General features: G+C 29.6%; 2 protein-coding genes across 7 annotated transcripts in view; one reads left to right on the forward strand and one right to left on the reverse strand.

The window, feature by feature from the left end:
* The window catches only part of LOC106681850 (odorant receptor 83a), a 16,256-nt gene extending 4,049 nt beyond the window's left edge, over positions 1-12,207 (forward strand). The window contains exons 2-7 of the mRNA XM_067049913.1: positions 350-521; positions 2,258-2,829; positions 5,402-5,501; positions 8,906-9,013; positions 11,861-12,022; positions 12,107-12,207. Of these exons, the coding sequence (XP_066906014.1) occupies positions 350-521; positions 2,258-2,829; positions 5,402-5,501; positions 8,906-9,013; positions 11,861-12,022; positions 12,107-12,169 (1,177 nt within the window). The 3' untranslated portion in view covers positions 12,170-12,207. The remainder of the gene's footprint in view (positions 1-349; positions 522-2,257; positions 2,830-5,401; positions 5,502-8,905; positions 9,014-11,860; positions 12,023-12,106) is intronic.
* Positions 12,208-13,679: 1,472 nt separating this feature from the next.
* Positions 13,680-16,078, reverse strand: part of centrocortin (cerebellar degeneration-related protein 2-like) — a 225,590-nt gene continuing 223,191 nt past the window's right edge. For all 6 annotated transcript variants that reach the window (XM_014422516.3, XM_014422531.3, XM_014422525.3 and 3 more), the window contains one exon: positions 13,680-14,945. In XM_014422516.3, coding sequence (XP_014278002.1) covers positions 14,868-14,945 — 78 coding nt within the window. In that variant the 3' untranslated portion in view covers positions 13,680-14,867. The remainder of the gene's footprint in view (positions 14,946-16,078) is intronic.

The following is a 16,078-nucleotide window of genomic DNA, read 5'->3' on the forward strand; positions in this document are numbered from 1 at the left end:
AAAAAAAAAAAAAAAAAATTAAAAAAAAAATTAAAAATAAATAAAATTTAACGAATATTAGCAAAATTAAATAAAATATAAATGGCTTTGATGACCAATGAAGTTTGGCGCCACCAAACAACCAAACAAACAAACTGCCTTTTTTTCTCCCCGGCTCTTTTGTTATGTATATCTATGTAGGGTTTGCTAAAATTAATCGATATCTAGGTTCTTCACGATCCTGCAATTGTTACAATTTAGTTATATTATTCACGCTGCGGACATGTTTACATAATTAATAAATTCTAATCTCTTTGAAGTGAGTCCTTCTGATCTCCTCCTTCCATTAGAAATATTAATTTTTTTCCAGAACACTGATCCGAGGACTACGGCTAAGCGGCCTGCCAACGCCGTGGATCGAGAAGCCTTCCAAGCTCTTGAGGATTCCTTACCTCCTCTACGACTTGTTGATGCTTGCCATTGCACTCTACATGCTCTGGTGTTACCTCTACACAACGATCCAGGGAAAATTAGCTTTCGATGTAAGTACCAGAACAGTTTCTTATTCCAATATAGTATCAGCCAACGTTTGGCTTTTAGAATAATAATATAATGAAAAAAGTTATGTTAGTTCTATAATTCACTAACTACTCATTTCTCAGTGCATTTTTTATGAAATGTTGCTTTTTAAAAAACTGTATCTCGAAAACTTTAGAAAATTTACTCTACTTTAGATAAAGCTATCTTAGGTTTTCTACTATTGTTGGTAATTTTAAAGATATAGAGCTCAGAATTAAAAATTACTTTTTTTTAACGTTTTGAAACAGCCGCCATTTTTTATTCCCTCCTAACTATACTTAGCAGACTCATTGATTTTGACGAGTAATTATACATAGTTTTCATTAAAGTAATCAAAAATTGGGGTGAGATAACTGACTTTTTTCTCATCTTCGGCTCTTGTACTATTATCTAACAGGTAGTATTAGTATTGTGACAAGAAGCTCTTCTTTGAATGTGGAAAATGAAAAATAAGTTTATATTAATAGAAACTCCAAGGAAATTTTCTTATTACCCCCTTGGTCATTTCTAACTTGCGGGGGGAGGTATCTATAGGTAGCCAACCTATTCTAATTATGGTGGGGAGCTAATTTTTTCATTTTGTGAGACCGCCATTTAATGAAAAAAGTCAACTCCCCAGGCTGGATTCGAACCAGCGCCGCCCGCAGTTCTCAGATTACTAAGACCTGCGCCTTAGCTACCTGAGCTACGGATGGCCCAAAGAAACTTTCAGAAATTAAGAAAAAAAAGTAAATTCACAGCTTTATTTTAATAATCTTTATTTTTAAAAAAAATATTGTTCTTCTTGTTCATTACCCATGAAACCGATCTAATACAAAAAGTGATGCCATATCCCACCAATTGGTGGTAAATGAGGGAACCAGTGTAAAAAATCCAAGGATTTGCCATCTCCAGAATTTTAGGTATACGTTCAAATTCTAAGATTTTTTATTTTTTATGCCTAAAGTACTTAATATTTTTTGGATTATATTGTTGTACCAAGACGTTTGTAGTATAACAAGTGGGGTAAGTTGCAACAGAACTAATTCATTATAATCATATTTCTATAGTTTTTATTAAGCCAAATGAAAAGACTGATTTTATTCGTTATTCAGAATTAACAAAAACACTATAATTGCACCATTGGTTTAGTTTTCGATACTCTTACAGCCTCCTCATTTAGCAAGTTTACCTTGATGCTATTTAATTTTATTAACATTTTATTGTTATTAACCCTATTATGTCCAAGAGGACATAGGTTGTATTACTTTGTTATATGTTCAAACCTCCTAAATATCTGAGGAATCGATTGAAAAAAAATCATTATCTAACAGGTGATATGACAAAATAGTATATAAACGATTCAACCCACTCCGCAGGACTTTCCGAAAAGTCCAGCTGAAGTGAAAGAATCTTCTTTGAGTGACAATTATATGATATCTAAATTATATCATTCTTTCAGTTGGCTTCATTAAGATAGCCTCCATAGAGCCCTGCAAGATGGGACTGAACATTGGCCCACATTAAATGGTCTTTTGTTTTTTATTCACTACTTATCGAGTATAGGGTGGCCTTATTACTGAAATTTGTATTTCACTTTTCAATTTAAGTATAAATTCATCACATTTATTAGCCACTTTAAATATTACAATGGAACACAAGTAATATTCAAGAATATTTATTAATCGTGAATTCAAAAGACTAATTATGAAGGACGCAGGAGCTGTGCGCACTGGGAGTGGGGATCTCACTGTACACTTGCAGCCTCCTGGTGACCTTTTACCACTTCCTCTTCGGCCACAGGCTCCAGAACATCACCGAGAACACGGATCGGCTGGCAGCGGCACTCCTGAGGAGCGGGCTGAACCGAGGGCACTCCCTCCACCAGCTCTACCTCAAGGACTCCTCGGCCATTGCCGTCCTCACCAAAAACACCATCCTCTTCAGCTTCTTCTGCCCCGTTCTCTACTGCCTGTCGGTCCCGGTCATGAACAGCATCGCGGGCAGGTACCGCTGCGAGCAGCCGCTCCCCATCACCAGCCCCTTCGACGACAAGAAGGCCGGTATCTACGAGCTGGTCGCTCTGGTCCTTGCGATCAGCAACGCTATATCCTGCTCTAAGAAGGGTGTCAACGACTGCCTCTTCTTAGCGCTATTCAGGATTCAGTCGTCCTTTCTCCAGTACCTCTCGACATCGCTGGAAAACTTACAAAAAGAGTTCCTCATCGAAAGTAACGATTGGAACAGAAAGATACTCATTCAGTGGATAGGGCTTCACCAGGAAGTTCTGAGGTTAGTAGTAAAAGTATTACTTCAGCCTTGCTCATTAACTAATATTATTAATTGCACATTAATTTTATCACGCTTAAGCTGTGATAACACTAAGTCCCAAAAAATCAACAATACTTAAATGTAAATAATCAGTTGTAGTCCAACAACTTAAGTTCCAAGGAGTTTTTTTGTTAAAACTTTATTATTTTTCTTTTCAGGAATTTATACCTATATTTACCTTTTTTAAAATTATTTATTCATTATGTCATCTGAACAATAGTTTGGCTCTTCTGCGTATCAAGTTCTAAAATAAAAACATTTACAATCAACAGTTTTATTATTAATATAGTTAATTAAATTAAACTAATTTTAATAATTTCCTAGTTATTCTTAATTTATCCTTACCTTACTATTGGTATGGGAACATTAGTCACCTTGATCAAAACTTTTTTATAAATTCCAACCTGAATATAAGTCCTATTTTTTAAATCCTTATTTCATTTCTTTTTCATTAGTGCCGTTTTCCAAAATCCACTGTCTAAAAATGTTTTTACATTTGAAAATTTATTTTTATTTCAAGTGATTATTATCATTTTATTAACATAGAATGACAATAAATTTAAATTAATACACGGTTATTTCAATTAAGATGACAAATGTCCACAAATAATTGTATGGTAAAATAAAATAAGAATCATACCGAGGAAATTATTAAAATCTGTTGATTGTAACTGTATGTTAGAGAGAGAAAAATGCTTTATTTCTTCATGCTGCCCAAATACATCGGGTTGCTACATTACACAACATACTTATCAATCCGTGATCGAACATATATAAATTACATATATTTACATGATATAATAAAAAGGAAGAAAACAGTTTTTCTTTTCCCTCACAGTTTCCTTTTACAATCAATTCCAGTCTACACACTAAATACAAATATTTCAATTTATTCAATATATTTCTTGTTCCTTCCATTTCACTATTTCTTTCTATTTCATGATTTTTATTTCATTTGATCGACAAATTCACTCTCCCCAATTCACCCTCTCAGATCCTCTTCAGTAACCCATTAAACGAATTCACTATTAGACAGCAATGTGAGATCAAACCAGAGAAATAATAGTCACAGCAGATAATACATAGATTTTAAAAAATAATAATAATAAAATAATTTAATAAATAAAGAAGGTAAGGGTATAAATAAGTTAAAACACACGAATCGACAGGTACACGTACTAAAATAAATAAATAAAATAAAATAAAAGTGTTGATTGTAAATGTTTTTATTTTAGAACTTGATATGCAGAAGAGCCCGAAATATTGTTCGGATGACATAATGAATAAATATTAGCATTTAAAGCATTTAAAAAAGGGAATAAATTCCTGAAAAGAATAAGAATAAATTTTCAGAAATTCGATTATGGTATGTTAAAAAAAAGTAAAGAATCAACACATTATTCTACAAAGACATTTCATCTCAACCAACGGTTTGTAGTAAGCCAATATAATCTTTCCTAACTTCTAGAATTCTTTATAGATGTCTCTAGAATGGAGCATTAATTTTCATCTTTAAATGGTATAAAAAATTTGAGGTTTAGGTATTGCAGCTTTAGTGTCAATATAATGTCTTTGAAGTTGTTACTTGTAGTTACTAGGTTCATAAGACAAAAACAACGTATGAGTTTGCTGATATTCTTGGCACGAGGATATAGGTGGTACCATTACTTTATTGCATGTTAAAATCTTCTGAATATTTAGAGAGTTATATATTGTCAAAAATCGATAGTTTGAATGAATCCTTATCTAACAAGTGGTACCTTAACATTAAGTTAATATTAATAGAGACCCAAGGAAGCCAGCCAAAATTGAGTATTTAAAAAAAATATTGTTTTATTTTTTTTGTTCATTATCCATGAAGCCAATCTAGTGTACTAGATCTAGTGTACAAATAGTGATGTCGATACCAATTTTTTTTTTTAGCGATGAGGTATCGCTATTGAAACAGTGATCCAGATCTGTAATACAAATCCACCAGATTTGTAATAATTGAAGGAGTAAGTGGATGAAGGGGCTATGTAACATTTTTCGATTTTTTGAATCTTTAGTATGGATGAAGAGGATAGGTACCTATCTAACTAGCTAGTGTGAGGTACTCTAACCTAAAAATCCAATTAATAACTGAGATGCTAGATGTAGAAGGAGTGTATACACTTCAAAACATAACAAGCTCCGACAAAAAAATATTGAACCTTGTTTTCTTAAAATTTACTATTTGTAACATAATGCACTAACATGATCCATTAACGCCTTCAATTTTACTATAAGCAGCATACAAATAGTTGAGCTGCTTCCTTGAGAGAAGTACAGAAAGGTATTAAGAAATATTATTCCAAAAGTGACACATACTTCAACAAAATAGCAATATCCTTTCATACTTCGAAGCAGGACATTTTTAATATTACATTTCCATTTTGCATTCTTCTTAAAAGAAAAAACATCAAATTTAGCTAAAAGTATTAAATAGCTTATAATAAACTAAAATTATATTAGTTCACTTGAGCTACTGATTTAATGTAAATGTGAATTTCAGAAATATTCAAGAGTTAGTGAGGATATTTTCTCCAGTTGTCATCATATATTACCTCAACGTCATCGGAATAGTTGTGTGTGGTCTCTTTACCCAAACAATGGTGACTATAGCCGAATAAATGTTTTATAAATATAGCCTTTCTAAGAACATCCTTGATTTATTTTTACTAAAACTTAAATTGTGTATATTAATAAATGGAATAAATTTAATTTATTCCTTATGTAATAATTACATTAATAAATGGTCAGGGTGCGGTAAAAAAAACTTAAATAGTAACAACTATTTTAATGAGCCAACGTTTCACCACACGTTGCATGGCTTTGTTAGGGCTACAAATAATATAAGTAAATATAAATAGTTTGTTATATGGTGGTGTATTATATATTGTGGATAATTTTATAAAGAAAAAGAAAAGTTAATGGCTTTAAAATTTAAATAAAGAGGTTTGAAATTAAAATAAGAAAATGACCTGGGCAGAATAGCCTGCAATTAAAATTATAAATTAATGTGAGGAGAAGATTTGTATTAAAGATGTCCTTGAAGATGGCTGGAATAGCCGAAACGTTGGACTAATAAGAAATAAAGTGTTGAGACAGTATTGGATACAATTTGTGGTTTTATTTAATAAATAAGTAAAAAAGTTAATGGAAAATTACAAGGGTATGAAATGAAATGTGAAAATAAATCAGAAAAATAAAAGGTATATAAATAATAAATGGAAACGGAAATATTAGCAGATAAAAATAAGAAATATAAAAGAAAGTACAAACTAAGAGATGAAAAGGGGGATAAGAATAAAATTAAAATAAAAAAATACGAAAATGAACGAGACAGAATTCATAACTGTTTTGACAGAAGTCAAAGTCAGAGTGAACCATTTGTATTGGGTGGAGTGGGGATGGCAGTTAAGTAAGTCTCATTTGAAAATAATTTTAAAGTAAACAGTGTAGAAAAATATTAAAATGAGGTAAACAATAAATGATAATATACATAATAGAGGGGGAGAAGAAATATGTAACAATATAAAAAAAATTTAAATGAACACAGTTAGAAAACAAAGAAAAAATAAGGTCAAATAATGGGATACAATACATATAAATGATGAAGCCCTGGAGCGTGGAGCGAAACGTTGGCTCATTAAAATATTTGTCACTATTTGAGTTTTTTTTTACCACACCCGGACCATATTCCATTTATCAATAATACACACAGTCAATTAGCGATCTTCCATTAAATTGTGGAAGATTTAAAATATTATATACCTACAATATTGTATTGTAGGAGTAAATAAACATTAAATTTTTATCAGATTCATATTTTTGTAACATAACACCTTCTTCTACTCATATCTTCAGTTAATTATAAATACAATTAAAACTTGACTTTCCACCATAGTGTTAGAGTAGGGAGGTACCCTATACGTAACTCCCCCCCCTCCCGTATGTCAGAAATGACCAGAAAGGGGTCATAAGAAAAAATAAAGGTTGGGGGTGCAGTGAGTGATGAACACAAATAAGTAAAACTTATTTATCAGTGCCAACATTTCGACCAAAATTTCAAGCCTCTATCAGGGCTAAGAAAAAAAATAAATAAATAAACTAAATTATAGAACGATTATATAATAAGAAAATAACAAACATTATAGATACATAAATAGTGTTGAAAGACAAGGGTAGTCTAAATATTATAAGAAGATAGCGGCTATTTGAGAATAAGTATATTAAAATTAAGAAAGAGGAAAGAACAAAAATAAAGTACATATGAAAATCAAGTTAGTAAATATATGTACAAAAGGAAAATCATTTAAAATAAAATAATGAAAAAAGTGGAAAAAAAAAAACGTATATGTAAGTAAAATAACAAGATAAAAGTTATATAAGACAAAAGGAGTAAATTAATATGAATATGAATGAGAAAATCTAGTTAGGAAATATATTGTAATATCCTCTTTTTGTGTAAATAATATATTTTTATGTATAAAGGGTTCTTAATATGTTTTTATTTTATTTATCGTTTCAATATTGTTCATTTGCCTTGTTAAACCAAAAAGAAAGTTAACCAATCAAAGCAAAGAAGGGGCGTCTTGCCAAAGTTCGTTGAATCGCGGCCTTGTTGAGCAGATTCAAATATTTTAAAAACTTTATTTTAACTTCCCATCATAATTGAAATTACAGTACATTAAAAAAAAAATAGAAGTTAAGAATAAATATTAAAGAAAATTATTCATGAAGGAAATCATACGATCATTAGGCACGGGCGGGAAATGATGTTCCTGGATGAGGAGGTCCTCATTCATCTTTTGTCTGGCTCAAGGTTGACATCTTGAAAAGGAGGACATCGAAGAGTCACCCAAGAAGAATAAGGGACTCCTTGTTTGGATCGCCAAACAACACACTTCGGTGGATGAGAAGTGAGTAAAAAACTGTAAGAGAACCAATGCTTTGTTTCCTTAGTGTTTGTTTACTGAAAGATTGGCAACAGTCAGTATTAGTTTGTTTAGAAAATCATCAAAAGAAGATTCTAAGAAATTGGTTAGTTTTGTTCTACCTAAAATTCAAATACATTGTAAAAATATATATTAATTTAATTAAGTATTATTAACAATAAGTGTTCTGATTGCCTAGACATCTGCCCTGAGATTAAGAGTCTATAATATTCTATAAAATTTAAAATAAAAATTCTCATATTTATTTAATATTTAATCTTTATATTTGACCTTGTCATCTTCAAATCTATATTTTAGATACGAGAATAACAGAAAACTATAAAATTCCTTTTTTTTATTTTAAATAATTTTTGAATATTACAATATATAAAAATGAGGAAGAAAATACATGTACCTAATGAAATATCTAAGTCAAATACTAGAATGAAAAAAATAAAATATAAGACAAAAGGAGTAATTTGTAAATATGACAATAATAAGATGTGGTGATCCTAAATTAATAACGTGACTAAGGAAGAAATAATAAGAGAAGATTAGAGAAGGAGAAGGTGTCAAAAGATAGATGAGAAAAAGAAATAAATTGTAAAGAACTTACCAACCTGGTGTATTCTTTCACTGACCGCATCCCCAACCATCTTTCATCATCATTTTTTTCTTTAGCACATTTTTGTTTAATTTTTCTTCTACAAATTATTAATTGTAAAATTTCTCTAAAACATCGACAATTTTCACTTTATGTTTTTTCTTCAGAAAACCCTTTGTTGACTGTACAAAAATATTACTAACTACAAAATATTACTACTACAAAATGTTACAAAAATAAGTTCTCTCTTCTCAGAATGTGTTGATTTTTTTATTTGTTTTGGAAAATTTGTTAAATAAAAACTAGTTTTAAAACATTAGACATTCTTACTGTTTTTGTAAGGTTAGTTCTTTATTGTTATATTTTCAAATAGTTTCTTGAATCATTACTGATTATGGATATAATTGAGATAAAGTAATTTTTAATCACTTGTCTGGCCATTTTCTAACCATATAACTTTGATTTATGATTACAGAATGACAGTGGTAATGTCATGCAGTCTATTGGTGTTGGCAGTTATGTCTTGGTGACTGTACTTCTCATGCTTTTACTGTCCAACACAGCTGAAGATCTCTGTACCAAGGTTTCTATATTATGAGTTTTTAGGCATGCTTGTGAAAACTTAGCAGTACTTTATAGAGCTCTTACAGAAAGCTTTAACTAAAAATATCCCTGAAGCTGAAGAAGAACTAGTTTGATATGTTTTATCGTTAACTTGGAAACTGAGTTTGAATCCTCAACATTCTCAAACATCATGCTCAACCAGCTTATTGGTTGTGAAGGGGATAAGTACTTGTAGTAGATCCTTGCAGGAAGAAACTTTCACTCTATAGAAGACTAGCCTATAGTCATGAAGGAGAAAACAAGTCCTACAGTTACTATCTGAAGGTCCTTATGAAAGGAAGAAAATATATAGGAAGGATGAGAGATCCAAAGAAAGCAGAGTGAAATATAAGTTCAATATACATTTCCAAAAATCGCACTAGAATGTACTGATCCACTATGTACAAAGTTACTCAAGAAGGAGAATTCCCTGAAGGGGAAAGTCGCACTGCTACATATAAGGCGTTCATTCTTAGTGGATCAGAAGATTCAATTGTAATCTTTATTGATTAAAATAAAACATTTTTGAATATTACTATATATAAAATGGTTGTTACATATGTGAAATTAAAGTATATATAAGAAATAATACATATATCAATATATGCTATTTGTGTGATGATCAAGTTGACAGCTAGATTGTACTAGATGGCTTATAACAGTGGTATCCAGTAAACTGTAGCGAAGTTGCTACACTGGAATTCATATTATTCAGATATTTACAGTCTTGATTAATAAGATCAGAGTGAGAGGGTTGACATTTATTCCATTGGTCTACCAAGAAATAAGAACCCTCAAAAGGGATTTGAACTGGCACAGCTTATGACTTGAGTTTGCTGTGTCCTTAACCTTCTCAAGGTCATGGCCTCAATAACTATCCTTTTGCTAGTCCTTAAAAATGTTTCCTTAATTTATTCATTGTTATTTACAACTGTATAAAAATATATATAACAAGTAAATTTGCTGTTGGTGACATGTGGAGAATCTACCCATTGATAGAACTCCAATAACATTTCTAGAGAAGATCTCGAAGCCATCTTCTTTTCATACGCCTGGAAGGATTATTGGGTAATGAAGGAGAAGCCAGGTTAGAAATAAATGGATTAGGGTGGTTGGGAAGTTTATCATGGAAGGACTGGTATCTGTTTCTGGGGAAATCGGCAACATATGGAACATTGAGGTCCTGATGGATGACTTGATTTGAGACAAAGTAAGGAACATTAAGGATTTTACGGAGGATTTTGGACTGTAAGGATTGGAATCGGGAGGAATTTGATGGTTTAGTGGAGCGCCAAAGCACAACTTGGTATGTCCAGATAGGCCTTATAATAGTCATGTAGATCAGTCTTTTGTAATGGATTGCCAATTTAGACCGTTTGTCTAGTAAATGTTATAATAGTCGGAATTGAAGAGCAGTTTCCTGTCTTATATGGGGATTCCATGTCTTCCTTAATTTAAAAATGAATTCTTTCAGTTTAAAGAAAACGATAAACCAACTTTTTTTAAAAAAATATCAAGACCTTTTTTAATCAATTCTTTAATGGAAGATTTCTGAAGTTATTTTCATATCATGAATCATATACAGCAGTCTCAATCAGTGGTGTGATGGGGCAAGAACGTGTAGGAACTGCGTTCCCACTCTGCTTTTTCCAAAAATCCTATATATTAATAGGCGACCTGTGTTTTTTCTCAAGTTATAACTCAACAACAGCTGAATTGGTTTCAATGATTTTAAATAGCTGTCGAATAAATACACACAGACCTTAAGGCTAAAAATCGGTGAGCACTTTGGAAACCACCTTGTGAAGGGGTGGGGAAGGTGGTAAGCATTCCCACACTGGATAATTTACAAATATACTACTGGCCTCAATGAATAACTATTTAAATAAAAACTTTTAACTTCTCAGAGAAGGAGTTTGAATATCATAGAATCTTATCTTATTAACAAGAATCTTAAACTTCATGCTTTTTATTCATCATTTATAAGACAACTTTTACGATTCAATATCAGACCAAATTTGTTTATGTCATAAGTCAGTTAAGTACTTATTTATGGGGAGTTCAAATTTGTTGCAATGGTACATAAATTCGTGAAAAATAAAAGTTTTAATGGTTTTATTAGCCAGAGATCATGAGGAAAAACAAGCAACCACAAATTGAAAATGTTAATATTTTAAGTTGATTTACTGGACGAGTTGTGCATGTATTTAATGAGTTGAAGTGAATTAATCTTCCAAACTTACTTTCTTTATTTTAATTTATATGTTACATCGTTTCGGGCCATCACCCCATCATCAGTATAATCTTTAAGTCATGTTAACATAATGTTTAATTTAATTAGTTTTCATCTTAATTTTATATTAAATTATCATTTTAAAATCACTAGAAAGGAATAATGAATATAGTGAATTATATATATTTAAGACTAAATGAGGAAAACTTAATGATAAATTAACATAATTAGAAATGGAAGAAATGATAATTTTAAGGTAAATGTTGTAGTATTGTTGTATGCATAGTATGCTATCTGGTAATTTGTATTGTAGAGTGCCTGATGATGGGATGATGGCCCCGAAACGTTGTAATGTATAAATTATAATAAAGAAAGAATGAGGAGAAGATGGTTGGGGTGCGGTCAATGAAAAACACAAATAAGTTCGATTAACTTATTTTATTACTCCTCATTCATCATCCAAGGTCAACTATCTCTCATAATTATAATAAAGAAAGTTAATTGAATTGAATTAAATTGTAAATGTTATTAGAAATTAATTTCATATAATCAAGTTATCTTTAAGATTTGCATAACAATGATGTTCTTGTACAGGCACAAAGGATCGCGTTTGTGGCATACGATGTCCCTTGGTTTGAAATGGATAAGACAAATGCAGATATGCTCCAAATGGTCATTAACAATTCCAGCAAAGATATCCATGTCACAGCATACAGAGCACCCATCTTCCTTTTGAACAGGCAAACATTTGCAGCGGTAGGTAACACTGTTTGATATATTTTTATCTTATATTTAATAATATGTTTTCAAAGTTAGTTATGAATTGAATTTTTTTTGCAGTTCATTATCAACTGTATTAAGGCGTTTGTTACACTTGTGCAAATGAAGAGATGTTTTGGATGATTTGCTTGCTTACAAAATAAACAGTTTTAGATATTTTTTATTGTGTATGAAATAAATATATTTCTTAAAGGCTTTATTTTTACAAATGCATAATTTTAACATTTGAGTTCACCAAGTGCCCCATCTATTGTACTCATGATTGATAAGGAATGTAATAAGTGCATATTTTTAGTTCCAGTTTTGCCAGCATAATAGTTCTGCTTAACCGTTCCAGTTCCAAATAATATAATAGTAATAGTAACTATTGATAGCAGTTAATAGGTCTGCTTAACCGTTCCAGTTCCAAATAATATAATAGTAACTATTGAGAGCAGTTAATTGATTCAATATACAGACTCCATGTTCTAAGAGTATATTGCCTTTTAATACTAATTAGATTTAATACATTAGTAATAACATATTGACGACACACATATACAATAAAATAAAAAAAATTGTAATTGGTAACAATTATCAAACAGAATTAAGATAACATATTGGGATATTGATATTGACTTATTGTTGTTTTATAAAAATATTATTTTATAAAATAAAAAAAGTACTCTGAAATATTTTATGGAAAAAAAAATAATAGAATATAATACTAGAGGTAGAATTTTATTTAAGAGCACGACAAACTAATTAATTAGACACCATCCACTGAGTTTGGAACAGCCAACAAAAAACCTTAAATTTTAAATAGACTGAAAAATTTAATTTGAAATTAAATTACAACAGAGATTAGAATAAAATTTTGAAGGTTTTAAAATCCTTTATGCTCTCAACAATTGTATAAATAAATATCTTTTATTGGTTCGTTCAGCGAAATTAAAATATCCAAGTTAAGTCTCAAAACACTCTTTATAATATCTTTAAAAGTCCAATGTTTTGGCCAATTTGGTCATCCTCAAGTTTTAAATATAAATTTTCACCTCACATCCAATAATTTAAAACTTTTTGCTGGCTACTCTGCCCAGGTCATTAACTTCAGTCAAATTACCCTATTTTGTCATTATTCTATTAATTTATGAAACTTTTAATTACAGATCAACTAAACACTATTATCAGTTTCTTATAATATATTGTGTCGTAAAAAATATTGAGTGATAAGAAAGTGATTATGGTCTTGACTTGATCTGTAATTAATAGTTTTAAAATTTAATGGAAGAGAGAAAAAATAGGGTAATTTGACTGAAATTAATGACCTGGGCAAAATAGCCTGCAAAAAGTTTTGAATTATTGGGTGTGAGGTGTAAATTTATATTTAAGATTGTTCGTGAGGATGGCCGAATAGGCCGAAAAATTGGACTTTTTATATACATTTGGAAATTATAAAGATTGTTTTGAAACTTAACTTGGATAAAAATTATTTCAATTAAGATCAGTCTCAAGAAAGTGAAAAGATAATATAAAAAATAAAATATTGCTTTATCACTTGTTGAGATGATTGATTTTTTGAATTATTGGTTTCCTAATAGAGTGCTTTAGGAGAAGTGATGTTGTATAAGGGGATAAATACATAAACTTTAACAAAATTTAAATGGCACATATATTTTCAAACATTTAAATTTTACAAATATATATGTTTATATATATATGTCGACATGGATAAATTACATATCCAATTAGAACAATATTTATACACTGCACATCTGTTATTTAAATGTTCATAAATTTCCTAAAATTTAATATTTTACATTTTATTTATAAACTCCCTTGAGCCGATAATAAATTTAAACATCTAAGGAATTAAATTACATATTATTTATAAATATATATACATCACATACATATTTACACATGTAAACATGCTGTTATAACTGGAGACATGTGTGCACGTATGTATAGCCATGTATTATATATCATTGTAGATAATAATAAGTGAATGAATTAATTATAGTTCAATTAAAAATCAAAAAAAGAAATTACAGTCTGTCAGAGTCATTATTCGATAAGTAATTATATAAAAGTGTTGTTACTAAAAGAAGTGAACACTTTACCAATATGGTCCAATATTAATGGATATATTTTTTTCTATATAGTAATCTAATTCCTCCCACAATTAATAACACATATCAAAGAGAAACAAATATACAAATAAATAGACAAAAAAAATAACTAAAACATACAGAAAGAAAAAAAACTATACAAAATAATTGTAAATACAATTATACAACTCGAAAAGAGTAAGGAATGTTCTTGACACGGTACAATTATCCTTTGGTTGTTCATTATAATAGTAACTTATCATTTATCCTATGTATACATGATATATATTATATATTTATATAATTTCAACTGGTATAGTCTAAACATTAAAACAACCGATTCGGTTTTATGATGACCTCTTTTCTGTTAGCTTAACTCGTAAACATACGTTACATGAGTAGTATGTTATAAATTTTTGATATTTGAATAAAATTATAAATTTAAACATATTACAGAAACAGAAATACTAATTTAAAAAAAAAATTAAAATAAATTTATACAATTTATGCAATCAATATGAATAGATGTAAAGTTAAATGTTTTTGGACTTTTTTTTTTTTTAAGTTACCAATAAATTAAGTGGTAAGAAATCCCTATATTCGCTGCGTGAGCAAAAGTTTCTCATACTATTCAAAAGACAAACATCAAGAAAATTACGAATCAAAGAATTATTCCAAAAAGAGGGAAAATAGGCGAGGAGTTGGAAGGTAGTTGAGTTGAGGTAGGGTGGTTACTTTCTATTGGCATGCTGCCTTCCGAGGCGGAGGACTTCAGCATATGACTTTTCTAGCTGTTTCAATTTGGCCACCTGAAAAGAAATTTATAGTTAACATTAAAATTTTAGTTAGCTTACAGTTTAAAAATATCTAATTAGCCAAAACATAATCTAAATATGACAAATACTATATGCATATTCTTATAACATGTTCGAGACAGTTTTATTATTTAAATAAAATAAATTGTATCCAATTCAGTCTCAGCACTCTTTATTAATATTTTAAATGTTAAATGTTTCGGCCAACCTGGTCATCCACAAGGATAATCTTAACTATCAATTCACAGCCTCACATTCAACTATTAAAACTTTTTGCAGGTTTTTCTACCCAGGTCTAATAAAATTAGTCAGATTAACCTATATATGTAACTATTTCATTTTAATATAAATACTTTTAATTGCAATTAATCTAAACATTAATATCAATTACTTATCAACAGGATGTATGATGTATATAGTGATACACAATAAATGAGTGACATTAGTCTTTAGCTTGATATACTGTATACATCATTCATACTTTAGATAAGTGAGTGATATTAATGTTTAGATTAATTACAATTAAAAGTATTTGTATTTAAATGAAATAGTGACATAAATAGATTAATTTGAATAATTTCATTAGACCTGGATAGATCAGCCTGCAAAAATGTTTAATAATCATCCAATCTCACATCCGTGAGGCTGTGAATCTATAGTTACGATGGCCGAAACAAGGTGGGCAGGTTGGTTGAAACAGTGGAAATTTAAAGTGTAAATAAAGGAGTGTTGAGACTTGACAAAGATACAATTATTTTATCTAAATAACAAATACTATATTTATTAATAGTAAAATAAAAATAATTTAATTGATCACTTTTTAAAATAAATTAGTAAAAATAAAAATCAAAATTATAAAATGTAAAGAAAATAATATATAAAATCTATCCATATTTATGCATCCATAAAAAATCTAAATTATTCACTAGAAATAAATGTATACTATATAAAGCAGTACTAAGACATATAACATATGTTTGTCCCATATGGAGCTTCACTAACTCAACCAACATGATAAAACTATAACTATTCCAAAACGAATGTCTCATAATTGTCAATAACTATCCAAAGTAAACTGGAATTAGTAAAATGCACGCAGAAATCAATATATACATAGTACATGAATA

This window comes from Halyomorpha halys, unplaced genomic scaffold, assembly GCF_000696795.3.
Source record: "Halyomorpha halys isolate HHAL.00 unplaced genomic scaffold, Hhal_1.1 Scaffold21.1, whole genome shotgun sequence".
In the NCBI taxonomy this organism is placed as follows: Eukaryota; Metazoa; Arthropoda; class Insecta; order Hemiptera; family Pentatomidae; genus Halyomorpha; species Halyomorpha halys.